We start from the raw sequence: 26,724 nt of genomic DNA, 5'->3' as shown, positions 1-26,724 counted from the left end.
AAGGAACCCACCTGCAGCCTGTTTTTATGACAGGCACAATCCACCCCTAATTTCTACAATTAGCTATTTCGAGCCATTTTCATGTAGCATATACTTTTAGTTCAGTTTCACAGATAAAGATTAAGCTTTACTACTCCCAGATTAAATTGCATTTCCCATGGTGAATCTCCATACAAAACACATTTTAGTCCAGGACTAAGCGTAATATGTGTCTGTGAAAACAAGCTAGCCAAGGACTAAACAAGAGTTGCTAAAATTAACTCACGTTAGAAGCTAACTTCGAGTAACGACTGTGTTAGTTTATGCTAACATACCTCAAGTTCTTTACAGCCGCTTATCCGTGAAACATTCTGTTTCGTAATTACTTCAGATTTCTACAACGGGAAAGAGACGCACGTAGCATGCTCAACTGTATTAGCATCGTTATGGTGGACGTGTCCTGACTAACGTTACTGCTCCGAATCATTTTTGAATTTTGGAGTCTCAAGCCGCGTGCGAAAGAGCTAGCCAATAAGCAGGGGATGGTGATTATATATATAACTAAAATAGCCTATGAGTTTTTCCTCTAACAAATTTTTTGTTTGTTTGTTTTTTTTGTTTTAAATCACTGAGCTCCCTAGTACACAACCTAACGCTCATAAACTAGCTATCTCCATGCCTAAATAAAATGTCGTTACACTATATTTCGTAACATTTGATAAGTAAAAGCTAACGGTAGCTAACGTTTGACCCATTTGTAAACCAAGTAAGAAAAAGCTTGATAGTGGTCGTCTAAGTAGGCTAACACTACTATCAATAAACAATACGCGCAATTTCTCTGAACTGAAATAAAGTATTAGTTATTGTAGACTGCTAAACTCTAGACGAAGATCTTACATTTCATTTATTGCTTCCTGTGCGTCCGGTCCGGGCGTTTCATCAGAGATTTTCTACATAGGGGAGGGTCTCTGGATTCAGACGCTTATCCTATCTGGATTGAAGTAACGTTAGTCCGTCATACTGGGAAATTGCGTTGCCTTTTCGAGCAAGAATTTTTCGTTTCTGTTCCACATATAGCCATTTTAGGATTGTTTCTTTTAGGTCGTGGTGGATACAATTGAACCACTTTGAAAAGAAATTACATTGAAAATGTAAGATTTGCCATCGGAAAGAACGGCAGGTGGGAAAGTACATTTTTTGCTTTGTTTCAACAGTCAACATATAGATAGTTAAAGGACAAGCATAGAGAGAATCTAAAGACAGTGCATTATATGATTCGCGCAGCACATTTTTATGAGAGGGAATTATTGTGCAATAAAACGGGAAACTGAAACTCAACATCCTAAAGGATAACAGTTTAGTGCTCAATTTAAGTAACTGATTGACCAATAGTCTGCACACCTTATTTCTAAGACCAGGGGTAGGCCGTGTCTGAAACGGCTTGCTTACTAGTACACTGCCTCCTCCTCTCTGATTTACTGGACTACGGTTGAACAGAAATGGTCCCACCTCTTCCTCTCGGCTGGACCTCCTAGAAAGAAGAATGTACTTCCTGAGACGTGTGCTCCCGAATCACTGAACTTCTGAATACACTCAGCGAACCTCGGAAATATGCATCACCCGGGGAGTTTAAATACACTGTAGTTAAATAAAATGTTGCCTGCTTAACTTCACTTGCTGCCTGAATTCGGGAGCACATCGCACACTAAGTAGGGGGGCAACATTGGCTGAGGTGGTAAGAGCAGTCATCTGGCAGCCAACCGCTGTTGGTGTGAGAAAGGGTGAATGAGAACCAACAATTGTGCAGCACTGTGGATAAAGGCGCTATATAAATGCAGACCATTTGCCATTAGGCTACTCCCTGCAAAAGTAGACATGCACGCTTTTTAGACAGTACATTGACAAGATGAGATCTGGCAGTACCCTCTCATTCTGCAGTATATTAAAGAGATTGGAAGTTTCTACATCGCATTTCAGATTTCGAGGGATCGTGGGTATGCAACAGCCACATAAGCAGAAATGCCCAATTCAAGTGCCTTACTGCATTTACTACATCAGGTTAACGTAATCAAAGTGATGATGAAATGATAAATCCCCTTTAAAATAAAGAATATCCAAAGAATCGTAATGACTGTAAATTAATCAGAAAGTAGTACAATTATGTTGTAGCTCGTATACATCTAAAATTAACAGTAAATCAAATCTATGCACTATGTACCTTTTTGGGTTTTTTCTAACTCCTTATGAACGCCTTATAATTTGTGTGTTCTTGTATAACCTGATTAGAGACTGGATCATGCCACCCCTCCAAACGTCCCGTGCTGAATGAGATTCTGGCTGAGGGGATGGAGAGGAGTTTTCTGAAGGCCAAGAGGATGCTGGCGTGTGTGGCTCCGTACTGCAAGGCGCCAGGCCAGATGTCAAACAGACCCGCGTCTTTAACTCTGACACAGTGGGGGCAGCGGAGGGCCAGGAGGTTCCACGTTGTCGGAAGTGAATGCAAATACAGTGTGTGACTGTTTGAGTACGGCTTTGCATTTTTAATGTGTGGAAGGCCAACGGCAAATCCTCCTCCTGCCGTTTGCATTGGGAGTGTACATCGGGGGGAGACGGGGGGATTCCACCAAATGTAATTCATTCATGCCCTCTAAATACAACAAACACCACAAGAGGTGTGCATCGCGCTCCAACCATCTTCCAGATAACGAGCTGTTCTAACCCCGGGAAAAGGGACTATGCCCTGCTGGACATGGCTATTTAACGTGGCAAAACAAAGAAAATGTAAATTTTCCTAATATTTTTATGCTTGGATTTAAATCCTGCAGGGATCCTGGTATCCCATAATGGTTTTTTGTGTGGTAATCTCCAAGTTCATCACACATGTAGGTATGGTCCCTGGTAAAACAGTGGTTTATTTAAACCCAGACAGTATTTTTAACTCTATTGAACTGAATTGTATTTCACCTTTGATTTTAAACTGTTTTGTGCATTGTCAAATCAATCTTTGTTTTTTTTCTTTTTACTACTCTGTAAAGCAATTGCATTCAGTTGTATGAATGTGCTACACACGTCATCCAGAGAGTTTATCTTTGCCACTGCCTCTGGCTTGGTCTGTGTGGGTTTAGACTTGGGTAAACTGTGAAGCTTACTGACAAATTCTTTGTACGATGCAGTAGAGTTTAAAAATAAATAAATAAATAAATAAAAGATTGAATGTTTTAATTTAGAAATAAAACCTTCGGTTTTTCACAAAGAAGAACCAAACCACGTTTCCTTTAAGGTCAGTTTATTGCAAGTCTGGTTTCAGATGCGACAATGTAGCATTTAGGAGTAAAGCACAATGGTGTTCAGCTTCCATTTCAAATACAGTACATTCTTAATGAGTCCAAGTCTCACTAGAGCCCTTGTAATGTATATAAGGTGCAAATACGGTCTTACAGCGATACGATTTCAGATCTTAGGAATAGTACGTATGATTCTGTAGTAAACATACTTATGTGATTGGGTACAAGTGGATGGGACTGGAAAGAGGTGGCTTGATGGCAGCAGACAGCGTCTACTTCCAGGGAAGGAGAGTAAACTAGTCCTGAGGAAGGCCCCAACATTGCCAATTAAACTGCATTGGAATTAAGTGTGCAAAAAGTTTTGCTTTCAAGATTCCAGGGTCAGCACCTCATCAAACAAGGTGTGCATTTTCCTTTTTTGCATAAGGAGTGCAAAATGTTTTAGAAGGCTTCAGAAGCCAGCCGTACAGGAATGGCGAGCAGTACCTCACTGGCCTCACCACCACACCAACTTTAGTTTTGTGTAAAAACAGAAGCGTCTGTGGCAGCATGGACATTTCTTTCCAAAACATGGTGGTACTTGTGAGACTTGGACTATCCTTGCAAACATTTTCTGTGCAAATAAAGAGAATATAGAGAGAATATATGCTGCAATATGCTGTATGAATATGAATATGATCCCTTCATCTGAAACATGCAGAGGAATGCACATATTGTTACAACGGGGTCAGATTTCCAGCCAAAGTACATTTGCTGCGGTGAAGATAAAGCGTTTCACACGTACCAGAACGTTTGTGTGCCACTGCACTTCTTCAGCAGTAAGGTGATCCCAGTACAGGTCTACAGAACGTCTAAATACCCTACTGCATGTTCCTGGCCTCCAAACCTTGGGATTCAGTGCACGTGCCTTATTCAAAGCAAGCATGTATGTAAGCAAAACAATCCTTCTGATTTCTCAACAACCCTCCACCACTCGTATTCAAGCTATCACCTCCATTTCCACCCCTCCCATTTTCGCCAGGGTGCACTGCAGAACATCCTTCCCGCTCTCCTCTTCCCTCTCACTCGTCCTTGCCCTGCAGCGCCCCCAGCAGGCCATTGGCGGTACTGAAGAGGTTGATGGGAGAGGATCCGTCAGTGATCAGAGTGGACTTGAGCCCCAAGGACTGAAGGAGTTTCACCTAAGAGAGAGGGAGATGCCGTCAGAGTCATACAGACAGACACACACGCACAGCACTTCGTAGCCAGATGGGAAACTCACACAGGCTTATAGACGCTCTACGGCCACAACATAAAGAATTGTCCAAATGAAGCTACGCCAAGAAGCACCCCAACCCCAATTTACAATTACAAATGCAGGTAAAGGAACACGGATTTGACAAAGGAGGGCAAACAGAGATTTATAAGGCATCATAGATGTGCTTTGCATGGATATTTTAGAATATTTTCAAGGAAAAATCCTGCATTTTTACTTTAGTACACCTACTAATTAATGCGATTACCTAATCAGAATATTGTGTGGCAGCAGTGCAACATGCAGATATGGGTCAGGAGCTTCAGTTAATGTTCACATCAAATTTTTTCCCCATTCCTATGGTTGATCTAAGTGACTTTGACAGTGGAATGATTGTTGATGGTAGACCGGGTGGTTTGAGTCTCTCAGAAACTGCTGATCTCCTGTGATTTCCACACACACTAGTCTCTAAACTTTGCAAAGAATGGTGCAAAAAATAAAACAAATCCAGTGAGCAGCAGTTCTGCAGACAGAAATGGCTTGTTAATGAGACGTCACAGGAGAATGGCCAGACTGGTCAAAGCTGACAGTAAGGCAAATAACTAACATTACAACAGTGGTGTGCAGAAAGGCATCTCTGAACACACAACACATCATAACTCTTAATGGGTAGGCTAGAGCAGCAGAAGTCTAAAAAGTGCTCACTGAGTGTATATAAACAGGGAAATAGCAAAGTTAATTTCTGCTTAGCTGCCTATTCAGCAGTCACACAGTTCATTGGATGAAATGGAAATGCAAAAGAAAAACCAAGTGTACAAATGACCAAATCCTGTTGTGGCCAGTATAGTACTTGTGTACGTGTGTGTACGTGTATAAATGTCCATGTGTGTGTCGTCTCTCCCTTTCTGTTAGCACCAGCTACCAAATCCTCACCGACTACACAGAGGCCAGGACCTGTTAAGATGCTTTTCAGATGAAGTGACAGGCACGGAAAATTCCAGAACAATTCACTTTCACAGTGGAAAGTTCATATTCTCACAGACCTCAACACTCTTTACTAGGTGACCTGGCCATCACACCAGGGCCCAGATACAGTCAGCTCATACTAAATTAATTTAGATCCAAACATGCAAGTGCTACCATTTTTGCTCATCCAGACAGTTTAAAGTCAAATGTTAAGGGAAACTGTTGGCTGAATTTAGGCCAGACAATGTTTCAGCATTTCTGGGTGGAGCTCCAGTAGGGGACCAAAAAATAAAACCATGTCACAGTTCAGAAAGATGCCATCTTTCAGATGAGACTTTATTGGGAATCAAAGATCCTGGGGCACTTATCGGCTGGCACAAAATGGCCGCCGTGCGTCACCCAGATGGGGGTCCACCCACTGAACAGCTAACAACCCCAATTCTTAAAAAGGATGAATGGTGCCATGTATGAATGCTCATACATTCACTAAAATGAAGGCCAGACCGAGAGGCAGATCTGGCATTGGTGCCAACGAACTCCCCACTCGACAGATATGTTGTGCCTGTGCTCAAATTAACGACGGGCTGACGATGGTTACATGAAGCGGAATAAATGGAAGATGCTCTGTGCCATCGGCCATTCACAGCAGGTCATACAGAGGAGCAGACGAGCAGGTCACACAGACGAGCAGGTCACACAGACGAACAGGTCACACAGACGAACAGGTCACACAGACGAACAGGTCACACAGAGGAGCAGGTCACACAGACGAGCAGGTCACACAGACGAGCAGGTCACACAGACGAACAGGTCACACAGACGAACAGGTCACACAGACGAGCAGGTCACACAGACGAGCAGGTCACACAGACGAACAGGTCACACAGACGAACAGGTCACACAGACGAGCAGGTCACACAGACGAACAGGTCACACAGACGAACAGGTCACACAGAGGAGCAGGTCACACAGACGAACAGGTCACACAGACGAACAGGTCACACAGACGAACAGGTCACACAGACGAACAGGTCACACAGACGAACAGGCAAACTGGTCACACAGACGAACAGGCAAACTGGTCACACAGACGAACAGGTCACACAGACAAACAGGTCACACAGACGAACAGGTCACACAGACGAACAGGTCACACAGACGAACAGGTCACACAGACGAACAGGCAAACTGGTCACACAGACGAACAGGTCACACAGACGAACAGGCAAACTGGTCACACAGACGAACAGGCAAACTGGTCACACAGACGAACAGGCAAACTGGTCACACAGACGAACAGGCAAACTGGTCACACAGACGAACAGGCAAACTGGTCACACAGACGAACAGGCAAACTGGTCACACAGACGAACAGGCAAACTGGTCACACAGACGAACAGGCAAACTGGTCACACAGACGAACAGGCAAACTGGTCACACAGACGAACAGGCAAACTGGTCACACAGACGAACAGGCAAACTGGTCACACAGACGAACAGGCAAACTGGTCACACAGACGAACAGGCAAACCGGTCACACAGACGAACAGAGGAACTGGTCACACAGACGAACAGGCAAACTGGTCACACAGACGAACAGAGGAACAGGTCACACAGGTAAGTGAGGGAGGCGTTACCTGTAGCTCAGGCCCGGCCCGGGCCATCTCCTTCAGAGTGTCACTCCCCAGGCTGCTCACCAGCTCCCGGAAGCGCAGGTTCTCGATCGCGCCGAGCTTCTCCTGCTTCTCCACCTCCAGCCGGTTCCTCTCCTGCTGGTAGGAGAGCTCCTGCTCCCGCGCCTGCGCCAGCCGCGCCAGCTCCGCCTCCTGAGGGGCACACAGGTCAGAGGTCATGCCCTCATTCAGGGGTGAACAGGGAGGGCTGTAGGACAGGAGGTTCAGGGGTGTAGGACAGGGGGTTCAGGGAATCAGGGGTGAAGGACAGGAGGCTCAGGGGTTCAGGGGTGTAGGACAGGAGGCTCAGGGGTTCAGAGGTGTAGGACAGGAGGCTCAGGGGTTCAGGGGTGTAGGACAGGGAGGTTCAGGGAATCAGGGGTGTAGGACAGGGAGGTTCAGGGGTTCAGGGGTGTAGGACGGGGGGTTCAGGGAATCAGGGGTGTAGGACAGGGAGACTCAGGGGTTCAGGGGTGTAGGACAGGGAGGCTCAGGGGTTCAGGGGTGTAGGACAGGGAGGTTCAGGGGTTCAGGGAGGTTCAGGGATGTGCTGGTACACACAGCCTCTATCCGCTGGGCCTCGGCCTTCAGCTTGGCCTCGTTCACGGCCGCCTCTCCCTGTATGCGGGCTGCTTCAGCTCTGGACTGCGCCTCCGCTTTTGCTGCACCTGTGCTCTCCACTGCCGCACTGAGAGAGGGAGAGAGGGAGAGGCATAAAGGTTTCTTCTCCAGAATCACTGAATGTGGTGTAGGGGGTAAAGTATATGACATTATCAAAGCAAAGTAGACAGACAATAGGTACACCATAAAAAACAAAAGAACAAAGTTCACACAGGGGGGTGGCATGAGGCAGGGCCGCAGTTTAAGTCCAACTCTGTTAAACTCATTTATATGAAGGAATTGTTGGAGAAATCCTTAATCCAGTCCCTGGTCTCACCCTGCTGCTCTCTGCAGCAGTTAGCATTAGCCCCTGTAGGCCTGCTCTGCTGCTCTCTGCAGCCGTTAGCATTAGCATTAGCCCCTGTAGGCCTGCTCTGCTGCTCTCTGTAGCCGTTAGCATTAGCACCAATAGGCTGTCACAACAAATTCTATCCCCCCTGTAAAACTCACGTTTCAGGTCATGTTCCCCTCATGCGCAAGTTAGCATCAAGTCGACAGCGTGGTTGTCAAGCTTTATCTGTTGGTTGCTATGATACGATCTATAAGATACATTCCCCCTGATGCGTACGGTAGCGTCAACTGGCTAGCGTGTCTTTTTGTGAACGGCATATGCTTAGTCATTACTCTGTCAGTAAGCATTTATTTAGTCCGGTGTATGCAAGCTAGCAAAACATATAAATTGCCATTCCCCTACAGTTTAACATAGCGACAGAGATAGCTAGCTAGTGCTCATCTCTCGGTGGACTAATATCAGTACCGTTAGCTAGTATGTGAAACGGACAGCAAACCATTCAGTAATAAATATATGCAGAGAAGTAGATAAATATATCTACCTAAATTTAGATGCGATGCTTAAGTTAGCTCCCTAGCTAGCAAAATGAGAAATAGCTAGCTAGATGTCGCCTATATTGTGGTTCAATGTATATAAATAATCAAGATATTACATATGAAGCACTACATATTCACAAAAGCATTGCTAGCTTGCCGATGCAGAGCCTATTACACACAACAAATATGATTGACGTCGTTGCAGAGACAGAACCGGAAACGTGACCCAGGAGGGGATACATTTTGCAAGGGGGAAAGAATTTGTTGTAACACGGCCTGCTCTGCGGCTCCCTGTAGCAGTTAGCATTAGCACCAGCAGGCTTGCTCGGCCGCTCCCTGTAGCAATAGCATTAGCCCCTCTAGGCCTGCTCTGTGGCTCCCTGTAGCGGTTAGCATTAGCCCCTGTAGCATTAGCATTAGGGTGTTTTCACCTGAGAGCCTCCAGCTCCAGCAGCTCTTTCCGGGCCTTCTCGGCCTCCGCCTGGTCTGTGATCCTCTGCCTCTCCAGACGGCCCTTGGCCTCCTGCTCCAGACGCTCCGCCTCATGCCTGCAAGAGAGTGTGTGAGTGAGTGTGTGAGTGAGAGAGTGAGTGAGTGTGTGAGTGAGTGTGTGAGTGAGTGAGTGTGTGAGTGTGTGAGTGAGTGAGTGAGTGAGTGAGTGAGTGAGTGAGTGAGTGAGTGAGTGAGTGAGAACGGAAAAAAATGCCTAGATAAAACTCTGAATGATATTGAAGAATAAGTTAATCACAACCAGTTCTGGGATTTAAACACAGCAGTCGAGCATCAAGGATAACCAAAAGCCACTGGAAAAATTAAACTACTACACAGAACTGATCGAAAAGCTCCAGTCATGGATTCGGACGCATTATTCTGGACATACCCAGACTTAATGAAATCAAACATCTCGTCTTTCATTTTTCTGCATTCACTGGCTCGATTTCCATGTGAGCATAACGTGTTAGTTTAGCGTAATAAGACTGTATTTCATAGTTCCAACCGTCTAACTTCTCCAGAAAGAATGAGAAAGTGTACAGGGCTGAATGAGGCCGCTTCCCCCCTCCTCCTGCCAGTCGAAAAGATCGTGCCATTTCCCCCTTCTGGGGAAAGAGGAGAGTGGCAACCCAGTTCATCTCTGCCTTCCATGATTTGAGAGAGGGTGTGGACAAAAATAATAATAATAATAATAATAATAATAATAATACTACTACTACATGGTATTGTCGGTGTTCATTGTGTGTTTGTATTTTTGCATACATATAAGCATTCAGCCCCGGTGGTTATTACTATATTGTTGTAATTGTCAATGGTTTTTGCACAATTCACGTGTCATGCAAATAAAGCACATTTGAATCGCAGAGACAGAGAGAGACAGAGAGAGAGACAGAGAGAGAGACAGAGAGAGAGACAGAGAGAGACAGAGAGAGACAGACAGAGACAGACAGAGACAGACAGAGACAGACAGAGACAGACAGAGACAGACAGAGAGGACCCTGACCGGGCGGCAGCCTCCTGGGAGTTGGTGGTGATCTCGATGGCGAGCTGCACGCTCTTCTGCAGGGCATCGCGTGTGCGCTGGTCCACTGGCTCCACAGACTGGATGTCCACGCTGCTGATCACCAGCCCGTTCTGCCCGAAACGCAGGCTGGAGCGCACCGCCATCTTGTCATCAAAGCCGAACACCGCTGAGCAGATGATGCGGTTGGAGTTCTGAAGAGAGAGGGGACTTTCACTGTGGCACCGGACCGGGGTAAACAACCAGGGTCCCCGGGACATGTACCCCGGTTTTGGTTCTAGTCAACCATTCCATTACATTGCAGTCACGTTAGATTACAGCAGTGGCCTCCAACCCTGGTCCCGGAGAGCTACTGGGTCTGCCGGTTTTTGTTTTCACCTCATGATCAGCACTCTGTTGAGACCAGGTGAGGGGAGTTAAGTGTGTAATCAGTGTTTAAGTGCAGAGTAATAACGAAATCCAGCAAACCAGGGTTGGAGACCACTCCATAACTTATTTAGCTGACGCTTAGATCCAAAAAAAACGTAGTTGATTAGACAAAGCATCGGTCAATCCCCCGGAGCCATGTGGGGTTAAAGGCCTTGCTCAATCGATGTGCTGATCTTATTGTGGCTACACTGGGGCTTGAACCACAAATCTTCCATGTCCCTGGTCAAGCACTTTAGCCACTAGGCCAGGGACGGGCAACTGTCGTCCAAGAGGACAGTTGTATGTATGCAGGATTTTGCTGCCATTAGTTACCCTGTCTCAAACAGCTAATTAGCCATATGCACTATGGCCAATTCACTCGTAAATTACACCACAATAAAATGCTTTAAGACAAGAACATTTAACAGCTGCTGTTTTCAGTGAGCACCGGAATTCATTGGACAGTGACATTTTTTGTTATTTATTTACTCTACCACTGAGTTTGAAAGTATACACTGACAATGAGGTTGAAGCAGTGCAGACTGTCAGCTTGCATGTTCAATTGGATTCAGAACTGGTGATCGACTCGGCCAATCAAGTTTCATGATATCCCGTCCAATAAGTTTGGAGGCATTTGGTTTTATCTGAGCTTCAGAATTAATTGTTCCACTTCTGTCTGCAGTCACATCATTGAAGACAAGTGAGACGGTTCCACTGGCAGCCGTACAGGCCCAACCAATAACGCCTCCTGCACTATGTTTCACGGATGACATGGCATGCTTTGGATGATGGGCATTTCCGTTTTTCTCCACACTTTCCTCTTTCACTCTGGTACATGTTAATCTTCATCTCATCTGTCCACAATTTGAGTTCCAGAACATTTAGGTGCTTTTTAGCAAAATAATCTTGCCTTTCTGTTCTTCTTATCAAGGAATTACCAGTGGTTTGTACCTTGTAGTGTACCCTGTGCAGTCCTGCTGGTGTAGTCTTCTACGTATGGTAGACTTTGACACAACTACATCTGCTCCCAGGTGTCCAATAATGTTTCTGATGGGCCGTTTTGATCTCAGGGGGTTTTCTTCACCATAGAGTGTATTCTCCGGACATCAACTACAGTCGACTTCCTCAGTCTACCGGGTCTTTTGACATAATGGAGTTCACCAGTTGCTTTTTTCTTGTCAATAATTAACCAAACTGTTGACGTGGGCATTTGTGCAATGTTCCTGATTGATTGATTTTCATATCTGAGCTTTCCGACCAGCTTAATCTCACACCCCAACAGCAATCACCAAAGACAATTAAAGTCTAGACAGGATCAGCTCCACTTTGCATTCACGAATGACACAGATGAATACACCTGCCCAACGAAACATCTGTGAAGCCAATTCAACAAATACGTTTGTGTGGTATGGATAAAAATACCCTCAAATTAAAGCGGACAGTCTGCACAACCTCAATGTCTTTGTATCATTTCAAACTGCAAAGACTACAGAACTAAAAATGAGTCACTGTCAAATGAATTACAGCGCTCACTGTACATCACTGGCTAAAAATGACAGATCATGTAAATGATTGGGCTAATTAACCCTCCTATTATGTTTGGGGTCAATTTTACCCCATTCAGTGTTTGACATCTCTTGAAAAAAAGGTGAACTGGTTTTTATCTTGATACTGTATGATTTTTTTTCATTTTATATTTTGGTGGGATAAAATAACAAACATGCAATAGATATAATGCTATGTTTACTGAAGTCCTGTATCAACTTTGCAGGGCTTATTTTGACCCTCTGTAACTGTATATGTAATACAATATGTAATATGTATTTTTATTTTTATCACCGATTTTCTGGATGATTTTGGTGGAACTTTCCCATATAGGTGCCAAACTTTCACTTCCTGTACCTCAGGCTCTAAAAAGAGAGGTTCTCACCGATTTTGCATAATTATAGTTAGAAGGCTAGTCATTTCAGAGACAATGGACAAGGTGACACAAAGTGTCCATTTTTCTTTTGCAATAATTTTGCATTTATTTAAACTACTGGGGTCAATTTGACCCCAAACATAAAAGCAGTCAAACTCTTAACGCAATAGGACGGTAAAATAATTAACAGCATATGGCAGTATGGCATATGGCAGTATTTTTGTCATTCAGTGGGCATAGGCTGGCCATGTTAGCCATGTACCTAAAGCAGGATCATCAGAACTGTGTTCTATTAGCCACGTACCTAAAGCAGGATCATCAGAACTGTGTTATGTTAGCCATGTACCTAAAGCAGGATCATCAGAACTGTGTTATGTTAGCCCCACTTCCTGGGGCTTCATAACTCCACTTACACTCGTTATTGACCATCTAACCCAGGGGTGTCAAACTCCAGTCCTGGAGGGCCGCAGTGTCTGCAGGTCTAACTCCAGTCCTGGAGGGCTGCAGTGTGTGCAGGTGTAACTCCAGTCCTGGAGGGCCGCAGTGTCTGCAGCTTTAACTCCAGTCCTGGAGGGCCGCAGTGTCTGCAGGTCTAACTCCAGTCCTGGAGGGCTGCAGTGTCTGCAGGTCTAACTCCAGTCCTGGAGGGCCGCAGTGTCTGCAGGTTTAACTCCAGTCCTGGAGGGCCGCAGTGTCTGCAGGTATTCATGGCCTCCTCAATGGGGCTAATGCTAACAGTTACAGGGAGCAGCAGAGCAGGCCTAATGCGAACTGCTACAGTAGCCAATTAAGGCCTTGAGAGCAAGGGGTGCAGACACTTTAGCCAATGACAGACTTAAATTCATCACTCGTGCTGAAATGCACCACTAACCAGGAGACACTGCAGCCCTACAGGACTGGTTTGACAGCCCTGATCTAACCAAACCTGCGGAGCAGCTAAACCGCATGACAGATGTGAAAGGGCCTGCATGACAAATTACGTGAGCTCATGAGTCAATGTCTACATTAGACACACACACACACACACACAGTATGGTGTAGCCATGGAGATGAACTCACTACTCTATGCAACAAACAAATGGTGAGCAAGCTCACAGCCTAGTCTACCCATCAAAACCGGAGTGCACACACTACATAGTGCTAAATGTGCTATGTTAGCCATGTACCTAAAGCAGGATCATCAGAACTGTGCTATGTTAGCCATGTACCTAAAGCAGGATCATCAGAACTGTGCTATGTTAGCCATGTACCTAAAGCAGGATCATCAGAACTGTGCTATGTTAGCCATGTACCTAAAGCAGGATCATCAGAACTGTGTTATGTTAGCCATGTACCTAAAGCAGGATCATCAGAACAGCGCGCACTTCAGTATCTGCTTATTTATTGCAGGTCATATTGGCATCGTAATATTCAATGTTATGGCATATTGCATATTTAGCGCATATCGTAATATTCAATACCGTTATGGCATATAGCATATTTAGCTCATATCATAATATTCAACACTGTTATGGCATATTGCATATTTAGCTCATATCATAATATTCAACAACGTTATGGCATATTTAGGTCATATCGCGCAGCCCTGCTGAGAGGGTGTGTGGGAGTCCCAGGTATCGGGGAGGAGACGGCAGGGAGCTCCAGGATCTGGGGGCAGCAGCAGCGACAGAGGGGGAGGGAGGTATGAGGGAGACACAAACCTTGTGGAAGTCGTCGAACTGCACGGACGCCACTGCTCCGCGGACCTTGGAGGCGATGGCCTTGCAGGCGTCGCCCACGAAGTCGGGCACGGAGAAGAGGGCCGCAGAGCGTCCGGGGTCAGAGCGCGACGCCACGTCGAAGTGCCTGAGACGCAGACGGGACGCAACGTCACGTCCTGGGGCCTCACAACTCCACTCACACTCGTTATTGACCATCTAACCCAGGGGTGTCAAACTCCAGTCCTGGAGGGCCGCAGTGTCTGCAGGTCTAACTCCAGTCCTGGAGGGCCGCAGTGTCTGCAGGTCTAACTCCAGTCCTGGAGGGCCGCAGTGTCTGCAGGTCTAACTCCAGTCCTGGAGGGCCGCAGTGTCTGCAGGTCTAACTCCAGTCCTGGAGGGCCGCAGTGTCTGCAGGTGTAACTCCAGTCCTGGAGGGCCGCAGTGTCTGCAGGTCTAACTCCAGTCCTGGAGGGCCGCAGTGTCTGCAGGTGTAACTCCAGTCCTGGAGGGCCGCAGTGTCTGCAGGTGTAACTCCAGTCCTGGAGGGGGCACTGTGTCTGCAGGTTTAACTCCAGTCCTGGAGGGGGCACTGTGTCTGCAGGTTTAACTCCAGTCCTGGAGGGCCGCAGTGTCTGCAGGTATTCATGGCCTCCTCAATGGGGCTAATGCTAACAGTTACAGGGAGCAGCAGAGCAGGCCTAATGCGAACTGCTACAGTAGCCAATTAAGGCCTTGAGAGCAAGGTGTGCAGACACTTTAGCCAACGACAGACTTAAATTCATCACTCGTGCTGAAATGCACCACTAACCAGGAGACACTGCAGCCCTACAGGACTGGTTTGACAGCCCTGATCTAACCAAACCTGCGGAGCAGCTAAACCGCATGACAGATGTGAAAGGGCCTGCATGACAAATTACGTGAGCTCATGAGTCAATGTCTACATTAGACACACACACACACACACACAGTATGGTGTAGCCATGGAGATGAACTCACTACTCTATGCAACAAACAAATGGTGAGCAAGCTCACAGCCTAGTCTACCCATCAAAACCGGAGTGCACACACTACATAGAATAGCTTTAGAGGCATTCCATGTGAAAACTTCTGAAAAAACTCCCACCTCTCTCTGATTTTCTTGTAATTGTCAATATTTGTTGCTTTTTTATTTTCTGTGAATTCCACATAGGTTTTGAGTTATGGCTCGCTTCAAAACATCAATAATAGCAAACAATACAATTAGCATTTTATTTTAGAACAACCTGTAACTCCTCTTCTAATAAAGGTATCATCACAAAAATTGGTGGGGTGGGGGGGGGGGGGGGGGGATTTGTGATTGTCTGTTGCCTCCAACGCTGAAATATGAAATAATGAGTCAATAATAATGTGCTTTATTATTATAAAAATAATAATAAATAATGTGTCCAAAGATGCTAAAATATGCTGTTATAAGTGCACTTTTTGCATATTTATAGTGACAGAACTGGGGTTTGAAGTTTTTTTAGGAAGTGCGTAGAGTGTTTTGCCGAACAGGATTTATAGACTTGTAAAGGTACATTTGTGAAACTGACCTTCGCTGCAGTCACAATTTGAGCAGGATTTACAGGCTTCTGAAAATGTACACGAGTGTATTTTCTGCTATTATTTTTGTTTTTTTAAAAGGCATAACTCAGACATTAAAAAAAAAAATAATAATAATAAAAAATCTAAGAAAAAACCGCAATCTTTCATAACTCATAAAAAACAAGATGTATGCCCGAGACGGGTGTGAGAACATAAGGTGGGACCCACTGGTTCACTCGGTGTGGAATGACTCTTTACTGCACTGGGAGGGTGTTGGGCTAACAGACAGAGGCGGCAGACAGAGAATACCAGTTGTAAGAAAGCTGCAGTTGCAGACGGGCGTGGTCAGCCGTCTCTATGGTGATGATGTCAGTGCAGAAGTCGGGCCCCAGCAGAAGGCAGATGGCCTTGATGACGTTGGGCCGTTTGGGTTTGTCCCCTGACAGGGAGAGGACGGTGAACTGCTCGTCAGGGGCCAGCATCACCCTGTCCGGCCCAAACACCACCCTGGCAGGGCCAGAGACACACATTTCAGACCCATCTCTCTGTTAGACATGGACTACAACAGAACAGACTGACCATGTAATACATGGCATCATCGTAATATTACAATGCAAGTAGTTAAGAGGCACAGAAATAACACACTAGATTTTGTCCTGAAGATAAAAGGCAGAATATGGAGAATATTGGCAAGTCCCAATTTAAGGAGAGGGGTGCAGAGAGAAGACGGAGGACCATTTACAACGCTGCCAAATCCCTGTGCTTGTGAGGACAGAACAGCGGGGGGGGGCAGAGGAGAGGGCAGAACAGCGGGGGGGCAGAGGAGAGGGCAGAACAGCGGGGGGGGGGGGAGGAGAGGGCAGGACAGCGGGGGGGGGGGGGAGGAGAGGGCAGGACAGCGGGGGGGGGGGTAGAGGAGAGGGCAGAACAGCGGGGGGGGAGAGGAGAGGGCAGAACAGCGGGGGGGGGGGAGGAGAGGGCAGCACAGCGGGGGGGGTAGAGGAGAGGGCAGAACAGCGGGGGGGGGGGGGAGGAGAGGGCAGGACAGCGGGGGGGGGGGGGAGGAGAGGGCAGGACAGCGGGGGGGGGGAGAGGAGAGGGCAGACCAGCGGGGGGGGGGGGGGGGGGAGAGGGCAGACCAGCGGGGGGGGGAGAGGAGAGGGCAGAACAGCGGGGGGGGGAGAGGAGAGGGCAGAACAGCGGGGGGGGGAGAGGAGAGGGCAGAACAGCGGGGGGGAGAGGAGAGGGCAGAACAGCGGGGGGGGAGAGGAGAGGGCAGAACAGCAGGGGGGGAGAGGAGAGGGCAGAACAGCGGGGGGGAGAGGAGAGGGCAGAACAGCAGGGGGGGAGAGGAGAGGGCAGAACAGCGGGGGGGAGAGGAGAGGGCAGAACAGCGGGAGGGGAGAGGAAAGGGCAGAACAGCGGGGGGGAGGAGAGGGCAGAACAGCGGGGGGAGGGAGAGGAGAGGGCAGAACAGCGGGGGGGGAGAGGAGAGGGCAGAACAGCGGCGGGGGAGGAGGGGGCAGAACAGCGGGGGGAGAGGAGAGGGCAGAACAGCGGGAGGGGAGAGGAAAGGGCAGAACAGCGGGGGGGAGGAGAGGGCAGAACAGCGGGGGGAGGGAGAGGAGAGGGCAGAACAGCGGGGGGGGAGAGGAGAGGGCAGAACAGCGGCGGGGGAGGAGAGGGCAGAACAGCGGGGGGAGGGAGAGGAGAGGGCAGAACAGCGGGGGGAGGGAGAGGAGAGGGCAGAACAGCGGGGGGGGAGAGGAGAGGGCAGAACAGCGGGGGGGGGGAGAGGAGAGGGCAGAACAGCGGGGGGGAGGGCAGAACAGTGGAGGGGGGAGGGCAGAACAGCGGGGGGGAGAGGAGAGGGCAGAACAGCAGGGGGGGGAGAGGAGAGGGCAGAACAGCGGGGGGGGGGGGGGGAGAGGAGAGGGCAGAACAGCGGGGGGGGGGGGCAGAACAGCGGGGGAGGGGGCTACCTGGCTGACTTCTCTCGGTAGTCATAGACCTGCAGCGCGGCATTATGGGGGACTCTATAGGTCACAACCCTGGTTCTGTCTCTGGGAGGGGCCTCCACCAGCGGGGAACCCCTGCGGCCGCGGTCGGCCAGGGCGTCCCGGCCAGACTGCAGGAGCAGCTCCACGTTCTGCGGCAGCTCCTTCTCCCACAGCTCCTCATCCTGCGTCAGCATGTAGGTGTGGCCAATCACAGCGCGGACCTGCCCACAATGCAGCACAACTGGTGAGACTCATTCATATGTAGCTGCAGTCAGCCACCATGGCGCTACGCCGGTCAGTGTGAAGCAGGGGTGCTGAACGCGGGCCTCACCTTCCCGGTCTTCATGTCCCGCACGTAGATGCCCTCGTTCTCATCCAGCGGGATGGCCTCGCGCCGCAACAGCACCTCCACGCTGGCAGGGGGCACGTACTCCATCGGCCCCCGCAGCATCCAGCGGTCCCCCGGGCGCCGGAGGACCTGCCCCTCGCCCAAACCACCCTCCCCCTCCCCGGACTCCTCCTCTTCAGCCTGACAGAGGGAGAGAGGGGGAGAGAGGGGAAGAGAGGGGGAGAGAGGGGGAGAGAGGGGGAGAGAGGGGGAGAGAGAGAGCATGAAGAGCAGGGTCAGAGGGCTAAGACAGAGGAGAAGGGACAGCTTGGTGTACTGAGCCAACGGGTGGAAGAGCAGCAGATGGAGGAATGAAGGGAGGAATAAAGGGAGGGATGGAGGGAGGGAGGGAGGGAGGAGGAGGGATGGAGGGAGGCCGAACGGAGGTTAAACGGAGGAAAAGAAAGGAAGTCACAGGAGGGGCACAGAGCTTTTGGGAGGAGGTTACACAAGACGGTTCTTTCAAAAAAACAACCTCAATTCCACTGCTAGAGCGCATTCCCCGTTTCTGAAACCTTCTCCAGGAGTAAAGCCGTGGGTGTCCGGCCCGTGGCTGCTCAGAGCGTCTCTGGTAATTCACTGAAGGTGAACTGAAGGTGTTGCTAATGCTAAAGTGAAATCCCCCCAAATCCCTCTTTCCTCCCTCTTTCCTCCCCTCCCCTCACACGCACCTTTCCACTGTGCACAGCAACTGCCTCCGGTTTGGTCTTCCTCCTCTTTTCCTTCTCAATCTCTCCCTCCCTTCCTCTTCCTCCTTTGCGTTTCTTCCTCACCCCGTCAGTGTCCAGGAAGGCCTCCACGGCTCGCAGCACCAGGCCCTCCTCCTCAGACAGGACGTAGACATCCTGGATCCCCTGCTCCAGAGTCTCCCCGGGCTGGAGGAAGAACGACTTCTCCCCCTGAACGCACACACACATACACACACACATACACACGCACACGCACACGCACACGCACACGCACACACATTTTACTAAATTATATACAAACAAAATACAAGTGCAGCTTTCACATTAGAAGCAAAAGTTAATCTCTCAAGCGTGCGGTGTTAGGATGTAACTTTAGTCTCCGGCTTTATTTACTTACTTTTATTTACTAGTTATTTATAAACTCCTGCTCTCTGCAGCGCCATCACACCTGGGCCCTGACAGTTAACAGCAATACAGGCACCCTGTCAGTTATTACGAGCAGATCTGCGGTGTGTTTCCTGAAAGCCTCTTAATTCCTCGTACAACATATTGAATGTGTTTGGGAAACCCAATTTAACAAAAGCGTCTCTTTAGATCCCACTACAATAAGCGATTGGAATGAGTCTATGGCAGGGTGCAGAACGAGGGCCGATCAGTGTCATAAGTCCTGCTCTTAATCATTGAAAGAGTTCAATCATATCATGAACTGCCATTTTTACTGTATAAGCAACAGTTACAGCCACAGACTACAAGTGTATTCTAAATATTTGACTGTACAGGAGTGAACCAGTTTATAGAACTGTTGGAAAACTAAAACTAAAGATTGGAACAAAAACCAGCACGCAGACGGGCACGCAGGTAGGCCCATGGTTACAGAGGTAGGCCCATGGTTACAGAGGTAGGCCCATGGTTACAGAGGTAGGCCCATGGACACAGAGGTAGGCCCATGGACACAGAGGTAGGCCCATGGACACAGAGGTAGGCCCATGGACACAGAGGTAGGCCCATGGACACAGAGGTAGGCCCATGGTTACAGAGGTAGGCCCATGGACACTTTCCACCGTCACTGGAGAGGAGGGGAACGCAGGCACGGTGGATTCCCTCACCTTGACCACGCGTTTCTGGCCCAGCTGGGGCTTGCCGTCAGCTCCCACCGGGTCCAGCACCACGCAGTACTGCCGGGAGCTCAGCACCGTCACCTCCACCACGCCCACCACCTCCTCGGACACGGACGGGATGTGGACCTCGCGGTCTTCCAGGGTGACCAGCCACTCCTCCCCCGTGCGCCGGTCCCGCCCGCCCTCAGCCCGGAACGGCCGCAAGGCCCGCACGTGCAGAGCTTTCTGAGAGACCGAGGAGAGGCACGCTCAGCGGGGTGCAGACACAACCGCACACGCTGAGCGGGGTGCAGACACAACCGCACACGCTCAGCGGGGTGCAGACACAACCGCACACGCTGAGCGGGGTGCAGACACAACCGCACACGCTCAGCGGGGTGCAGACACAACCACACACGCTCAGCGGGGTGCAGACACAACCACACACGCTCAGCGGGGTGCAGACACAACCGCACACGCTCAGCGGGGTGCAGACACAACCACACACGCTCAGCGGGGTGCAGACACAACCACACACGCTCAGCGGGGTGCAGACACAACCACACACGCTCAGCGGGGTGCAGACACAACCACACACGCTCAGCGGGGTGCAGACACAACCACACACGCTCAGCGGGGTGCAGACACAACCACACACGCTCAGCGGGGTGCAGACACAACCACACACGCTCAGCGGGGTGCAGACACAACCACACACGCTCAGCGGGGTGCAGACACAACCACACACGCTCAGCGGGGTGCAGACACAACCACACACGCTCAGCGGGGTGCAGACGCAACCACACACGAGCACAGACACGCTCAGCACAGACACACGGGCACAGACACACGGGCACAGACACACGGGCACAGACACCCTCAGTGTGTATTGGACAGGTATTGGACGCATAGAAGATTTAAAGGATAACTTGCATTTTCTGACCCATTTGGACCCACATTTACAAACTAATTCCACCATGCTGATCAGTTTTGATAATCGTTTCGTCACGTCTTTCTTTGTGGAGTATGGGTCACCCTGGCAACCGCTCCACACTGCTTTGCAACACAGAATAGTGACGCGGGACCATGCAAACAAGTCTTGGAATGCCTTCCAAATGTGGTTCCCACCAAATAAAAGCTCATTTAGCGTACACTAATGCATCAAACAGATAGCTGTGAGCAGTTATTGCTCCTTACTTAGATACTTATATTCATTTTCATTTTCAATACTGTTCTGCACTGTAGAAATACTTTCCTACTAGAATGGCAACAGGGGGTATTTCTTGCGTACAGGGTGGGGCGGGTGAGAACAATGTATGATTCCTCTAGAAAAAGTAGTCTGTCAAGTAAAACCGTCAATGGTTGGAAATGGACTGATGGAAGATTACATGCAGAAACACCCCCTTCAGGTAATGCAGTTATCATTTTGAGGCAGGTTATTTTTGGGCATTGGAAGGCTTGTTTGACTGCATTGCAAAGCAGAATGGAGCAGTTCTCGGGGTCAACTCCTGCAACGAAGGATGTCATTAAAAAATAAGCTATACAACTACGGTCAAAATCTTGAAAGGATCCAATTCCATGGTGTTGTTAAGTTATTACATTAAGTCACTTGAAAAAAAAAAAAAAAAAAACCCTGAGTGGTGCAAGACTTACTCAAACTAGACATTCCACAGACTTTTTACTCAAACTACAGACATCCCACAGACTTTTTACTCAAACTACAGACATCCCACAGACTTTTTACTCAAACTACAGATATGCAGCAATGAGGAAGAAGGTCACCTTGTCGGTGAGGATGAAAGCGTTGACGATGTCTATCACCTCCTCATAAACTCCAGGCAGGTATGCCCCCACCTTGCTCACCTGCCACTCCTCACCTGATCGGAGCAACAGAACAAAGGAGAGAGAGAGAGAACAAGCATGAAGGAGAGAGAGAGAGAGAGAGAGAGAGAGAGAGAGAGAGAGAGAGAGAGAACAAGCATGAAGGAGAGAGAGAGAGAGAGAGAGAGAGAGAGAGAGAGAGAGAGAGAGAACAAGCATGAAGGGGGGAGAGAGAGAGAACAAGCATGAAGGGGAGAGAGAGAGAGAGAGAGAGGGGAGTTTTGGGACACACACAGGGAGAGTTTTGGGGGACACACACACAGGGAGAGTTTTGGGACACACAGGGAGAGTTTTGGGACACACACACACAGGGAGAGTTTTGGGACACACACACACAGGGAGAGTTTTGGGACACACACACACAGGGAGAGTTTTGGGACACACACACACAGGGAGAGTTTTGGGACACACACACACACAGGGAGAGTTCTGGGACACACACACACACAGGGAGAGTTCTGGGACACACACACACAGGGAGAGTTCTGGGACACACACACACAGGGAGAGTTTTGGGACACACACACACACAGGGAGAGTTTTGGGACACACACACACAGGGAGAGTTTTGGGACACACACACACACAGGGAGAGTTTTGGGACACACACACACACAGGGAGAGTTTTGGGACACACACACACACAGGGAGAGTTCTGGGACACACACACAGGGAGAGTTTTGGGACACACAGGGAGAGTTTTGGGACACACAGGGAGAGTTTTGGGACACACAGGGAGAGTTTTGGGACACACACACACACACACACAGGGAGAGTTTTGGGACACACACACACACAGGGAGAGTTTTGGGACACACACACACACAGGGAGAGTTTTGGGACACACACACACACAGGGAGAGTTTTGGGACACACACACACACAGGGAGAGTTTTGGGACACACACACACAGGGAGAGTTCTGGGACACACACACAGGGAGAGTTCTGGGACACACACACACACAGGGAGAGTTTTGGGACACACACACACACACAGGGAGAGTTTTGGGACACACACACACACAGGGAGAGTTTTGGGACACACACACACACAGGGAGAGTTCTGGGACACACACACACAGGGAGAGTTTTGGGACACACACACACACACAGGGAGAGTTTTGGGACACACACACACACACACAGGGAGAGTTTTGGGACACACACACACAGGGAGAGTTTTGGGACACACACACACAGGGAGAGTTCTGGGACACACACACAGGGAGAGTTTTGGGACACACAGGGAGAGTTTTGGGACACACAGGGAGAGTTTTGGGACACACAGGGAGAGTTTTGGGACACACAGGGAGAGTTTTGGGACACACACACACACACACAGGGAGAGTTTTGGGACACACACACACACACACACAGGGAGAGTTTTGGGACAAACACACAGGGACAGTTTTGGGACACACACACACACACACACACACACACACAGGGAGAGTTGTGGGACACACACACACACAGGGAGAGTTGTGGGACACACACACACACAGGGAGAGTTGTGGGACACACACACACACAGGGAGAGTTGTGGGACACACACACACACACAGGGAGAGTTGTGGGACACACACACACACACAGGGAGAGTTGTGGGACACACACACACACACAGGGAGAGTTGTGGGACACACACACACACACACAGGGAGAGTTGTGGGACACACACACACACACACAGGGAGAGTTGTGGGACACACACACACACAGGGAGAGTTGTGGGACACACACACACAGGGAGAGTTTTGGGACACACACACACACAGGGAGAGTTCTGGGACACACACACAGGGAGAGTTTTGGGACACACAGGGAGAGTTTTGGGACACACAGGGAGAGTTTTGGGACACACACACACACACACACACACAGGGAGAGTTTTGGGACACACACACACAGGGAGAGTTTTGGGACACACACACACACAGGGAGAGTTTTGGGACACACACACACACAGGGAGAGTTTTGGGACACACACACACACAGGGAGAGTTTTGGGACACACACACACAGGGAGAGTTCTGGGACACACACACAGGGAGAGTTCTGGGACACACACACACACACAGGGAGAGTTTTGGGACACACACACACACACAGGGAGAGTTTTGGGACACACACACACACAGGGAGAGTTTTGGGACACACACACACACAGGGAGAGTTCTGGGACACACACACACAGGGAGAGTTCTGGGACACACACACACAGGGAGAGTTTTGGGACACACACACACACACAGGGAGAGTTGTGGGACACACACACACACACAGGGAGAGTTGTGGGACACACACACACACACACAGGGAGAGTTTTGGGACACACACACAGGGAGAGTTGTGGGACACACACACACACACAGGGAGAGTTGTGGGACACACACACACACACAGGGAGAGTTGTGGGACACACACACACACACAGGGAGAGTTGTGGGACACACACACACACACAGGGAGAGTTTTGGGACACACACACACAGGGAGAGTTTTGGGACACACACACACACACACAGGGAGAGTTTTGGGACACACACACACAGGGAGAGTTTTGGGACACACACACACACAGGGAGAGTTTTGGGACACACACACAGGGAGAGTTTTGGGACACACACACAGGGAGAGTTTTGGGACACACACACAGGGAGAGTTTTGGGACACACACACAGGGAGAGTTTTGGGACACACACACAGGGAGAGTTTTGGGACACACACACACAGGGAGAGTTTTGGGACACACACACAGGGAGAGTTTTGGGACACACACACACAGGGAGAGTTTTGGGACACACACACAGGGAGAGTTTTGGGACACACACACAGGGAGAGTTTTGGGACACACACACAGGGAGAGTTTTGGGACACACATAAGCGGGGTAATCACCTGTGACCCTGTGCACACCGCCTCGGTCCACGCCCTCCTTGCGGGCTCGAAGGCGGATAGCCTGGTTCTCCTGGATCACCGTGGCCTTCACCGTCTCCAGCATCACCACCTCTTTCCTGGGGATGTAGGTCCCTGCGGGTACAAGCACAGAACACAGGATCTGTTCTTTTCCTTCTGGTCCTTCTCTTTTTTTCACCATCAAATGACAGAAAAAGCACAGCACAGCACGTAACCGGGGCAACAGCCTGACAGACCTGGTCCCTCAAACAGCCATTCGTCGCCAGCGACTCTCTTCTCCCCGCCCTCCTCCTCAAAGTCCAGCAGGGCCTGCAGCCTGAGCGCAGTGTCTGGGTACACAATCTGCAGAACGGTCACGTCCTGAGAGCAAGAGAGAGCGACGCTGTGTTCAAACCCACATACCACGTAATACACACAACAGTCGTATGTAGTGTACACTACATACTGATATACGTAATAGTTTACAGTACAGTGCATAATATTTTCCACCGACTGACTAGATTAACACAAAGAATCACACAAAAGAATAACTGCCTTGCCTCCCCTCCCGGCCATTGGATATTTCTCAATTTCTGCCACCAGTAGTGCAAATAAATCTACAACAAGAAAAGAATTAAGATCTGAGCTACCGTTAGCTAGGGCTAGGGCTATTTCACTAAAATCAGCCAGTTAATGGGATAATATCAATGGCCGATTAGCATGCCAAACTATTGAACAAAAATAATTTAAATAATACATATTAAGAAGTCAATTATGAATCCATTTTGATTTTGAATTTGTTTTGCATCTCTCTGAAACATTTTACTGGTCATATGTAAAGCCTTTTAGCTGTATTACTATCCTGTCGTGCGGACAATACACAGACATACAATTTCTCTAGAGCAGAACGCTAGTGTGGGGATGCACATTCCCAGATATTAGTAACACAGGTGGAGCGACCAGCATACAGACAGGCTAAGGGACACGCAGACAGGCTAAGGGACACGCAGACAGGCATACAGACAGGCATACAGACAGGCTAAGGGACACGCAGACAGGCATACAGACAGGCATACAGACAGGCTAAGGGACACGCAGACAGGCTAAGGGACACGCAGACAGGCTAAGGGACACGCAGACAGGCTAAGGGACACGCAGACAGGCTAAGGGACACGCAGACAGGCATACAGACAGGCATACAGACAGGCTAAGGGACACGCAGACAGGCATACAGACAGGCTAAGGGTCACGCAGACAGGCTAAGGGACACGCAGACAGGCTAAGGGACACGCAGACAGCCTAAGGGACACGCAGACAGCCTAAGGGACACGCAGACAGCCTAAGGGACACGCAGACAGCCTAAGGGACACGCAGACAGGCTAAGGGACACGCAGACAGGCTAAGGGACACGCAGACAGGCATACAGACAGGCTAAGGGACACGCAGACAGGCATACAGACAGGCTAAGGGTCACGCAGACAGCCTAAGGGACACGCAGACAGCCTAAGGGACACGCAGACAGCCTAAGGGACACGCAGACAGGCTAAGGGACACGCAGACAGGCTAAGGGACACGCAGACAGGCATACAGACAGGCATACAGACAGGCTGAGGGACACGCAGACAGGCATACAGACAGGCTAAGGGACACGCAGACAGGCTAAGGGACACGCAGACAGGCTAAGGGACACGCAGACAGGCATACAGACAGGCATACAGACAGGCTAAGGGACACGCAGACAGGCTAAGGGACACGCAGACAGGCTAAGGGACACGCAGACAGGCTAAGGGACACGCAGACAGGCTAAGGGACACGCAGACAGGCTAAGGGACACGCAGACAGGCTAAGGGACACGCAGACAGGCATACAGACAGGCATACAGACAGGCTAAGGGACACGCAGACAGGCATACAGACAGGCTAAGGGTCACACAGACAGCCTAAGGGACACGCAGACAGCCTAAGGGACACGCAGACAGCCTAAGGGACACGCAGACAGCCTAAGGGACACGCAGACAGGCTAAGGGACACGCAGACAGGCTAA

General features: G+C 49.4%; 1 protein-coding gene across 1 annotated transcript in view; it reads right to left on the bottom strand.

Annotated features, from left to right (window-relative positions):
• Nucleotides 1–3,248: 3,248 nt before the first annotated feature.
• LOC133115389 (major vault protein-like) overlaps nucleotides 3,249–26,724 on the bottom strand; it is a 39,359-nt gene continuing 15,883 nt past the window's right edge. The window contains exons 4-17 of the mRNA XM_061225278.1: nucleotides 24,939–25,062; nucleotides 24,685–24,816; nucleotides 21,686–21,780; nucleotides 19,913–20,149; nucleotides 18,789–19,016; nucleotides 18,061–18,258; nucleotides 17,712–17,950; nucleotides 16,039–16,236; nucleotides 14,167–14,311; nucleotides 10,120–10,331; nucleotides 9,056–9,172; nucleotides 7,698–7,824; nucleotides 7,101–7,289; nucleotides 3,249–4,444 (exon numbers count right to left, since the gene is read on the bottom strand). Of these exons, the coding sequence (XP_061081262.1) occupies nucleotides 4,325–4,444; nucleotides 7,101–7,289; nucleotides 7,698–7,824; nucleotides 9,056–9,172; nucleotides 10,120–10,331; nucleotides 14,167–14,311; nucleotides 16,039–16,236; nucleotides 17,712–17,950; nucleotides 18,061–18,258; nucleotides 18,789–19,016; nucleotides 19,913–20,149; nucleotides 21,686–21,780; nucleotides 24,685–24,816; nucleotides 24,939–25,062 (2,361 nt within the window). The 3' untranslated portion in view covers nucleotides 3,249–4,324. The remainder of the gene's footprint in view (nucleotides 4,445–7,100; nucleotides 7,290–7,697; nucleotides 7,825–9,055; nucleotides 9,173–10,119; nucleotides 10,332–14,166; nucleotides 14,312–16,038; nucleotides 16,237–17,711; nucleotides 17,951–18,060; nucleotides 18,259–18,788; nucleotides 19,017–19,912; nucleotides 20,150–21,685; nucleotides 21,781–24,684; nucleotides 24,817–24,938; nucleotides 25,063–26,724) is intronic.

This window comes from Conger conger, chromosome 16 (genome assembly GCF_963514075.1).
Source record: "Conger conger chromosome 16, fConCon1.1, whole genome shotgun sequence".
Taxonomy (NCBI): domain Eukaryota; kingdom Metazoa; phylum Chordata; class Actinopteri; order Anguilliformes; family Congridae; genus Conger; species Conger conger.
Note: the sequence above shows the minus strand (reverse complement) of the source record. Positions and strands in the feature narration are given on the sequence as shown.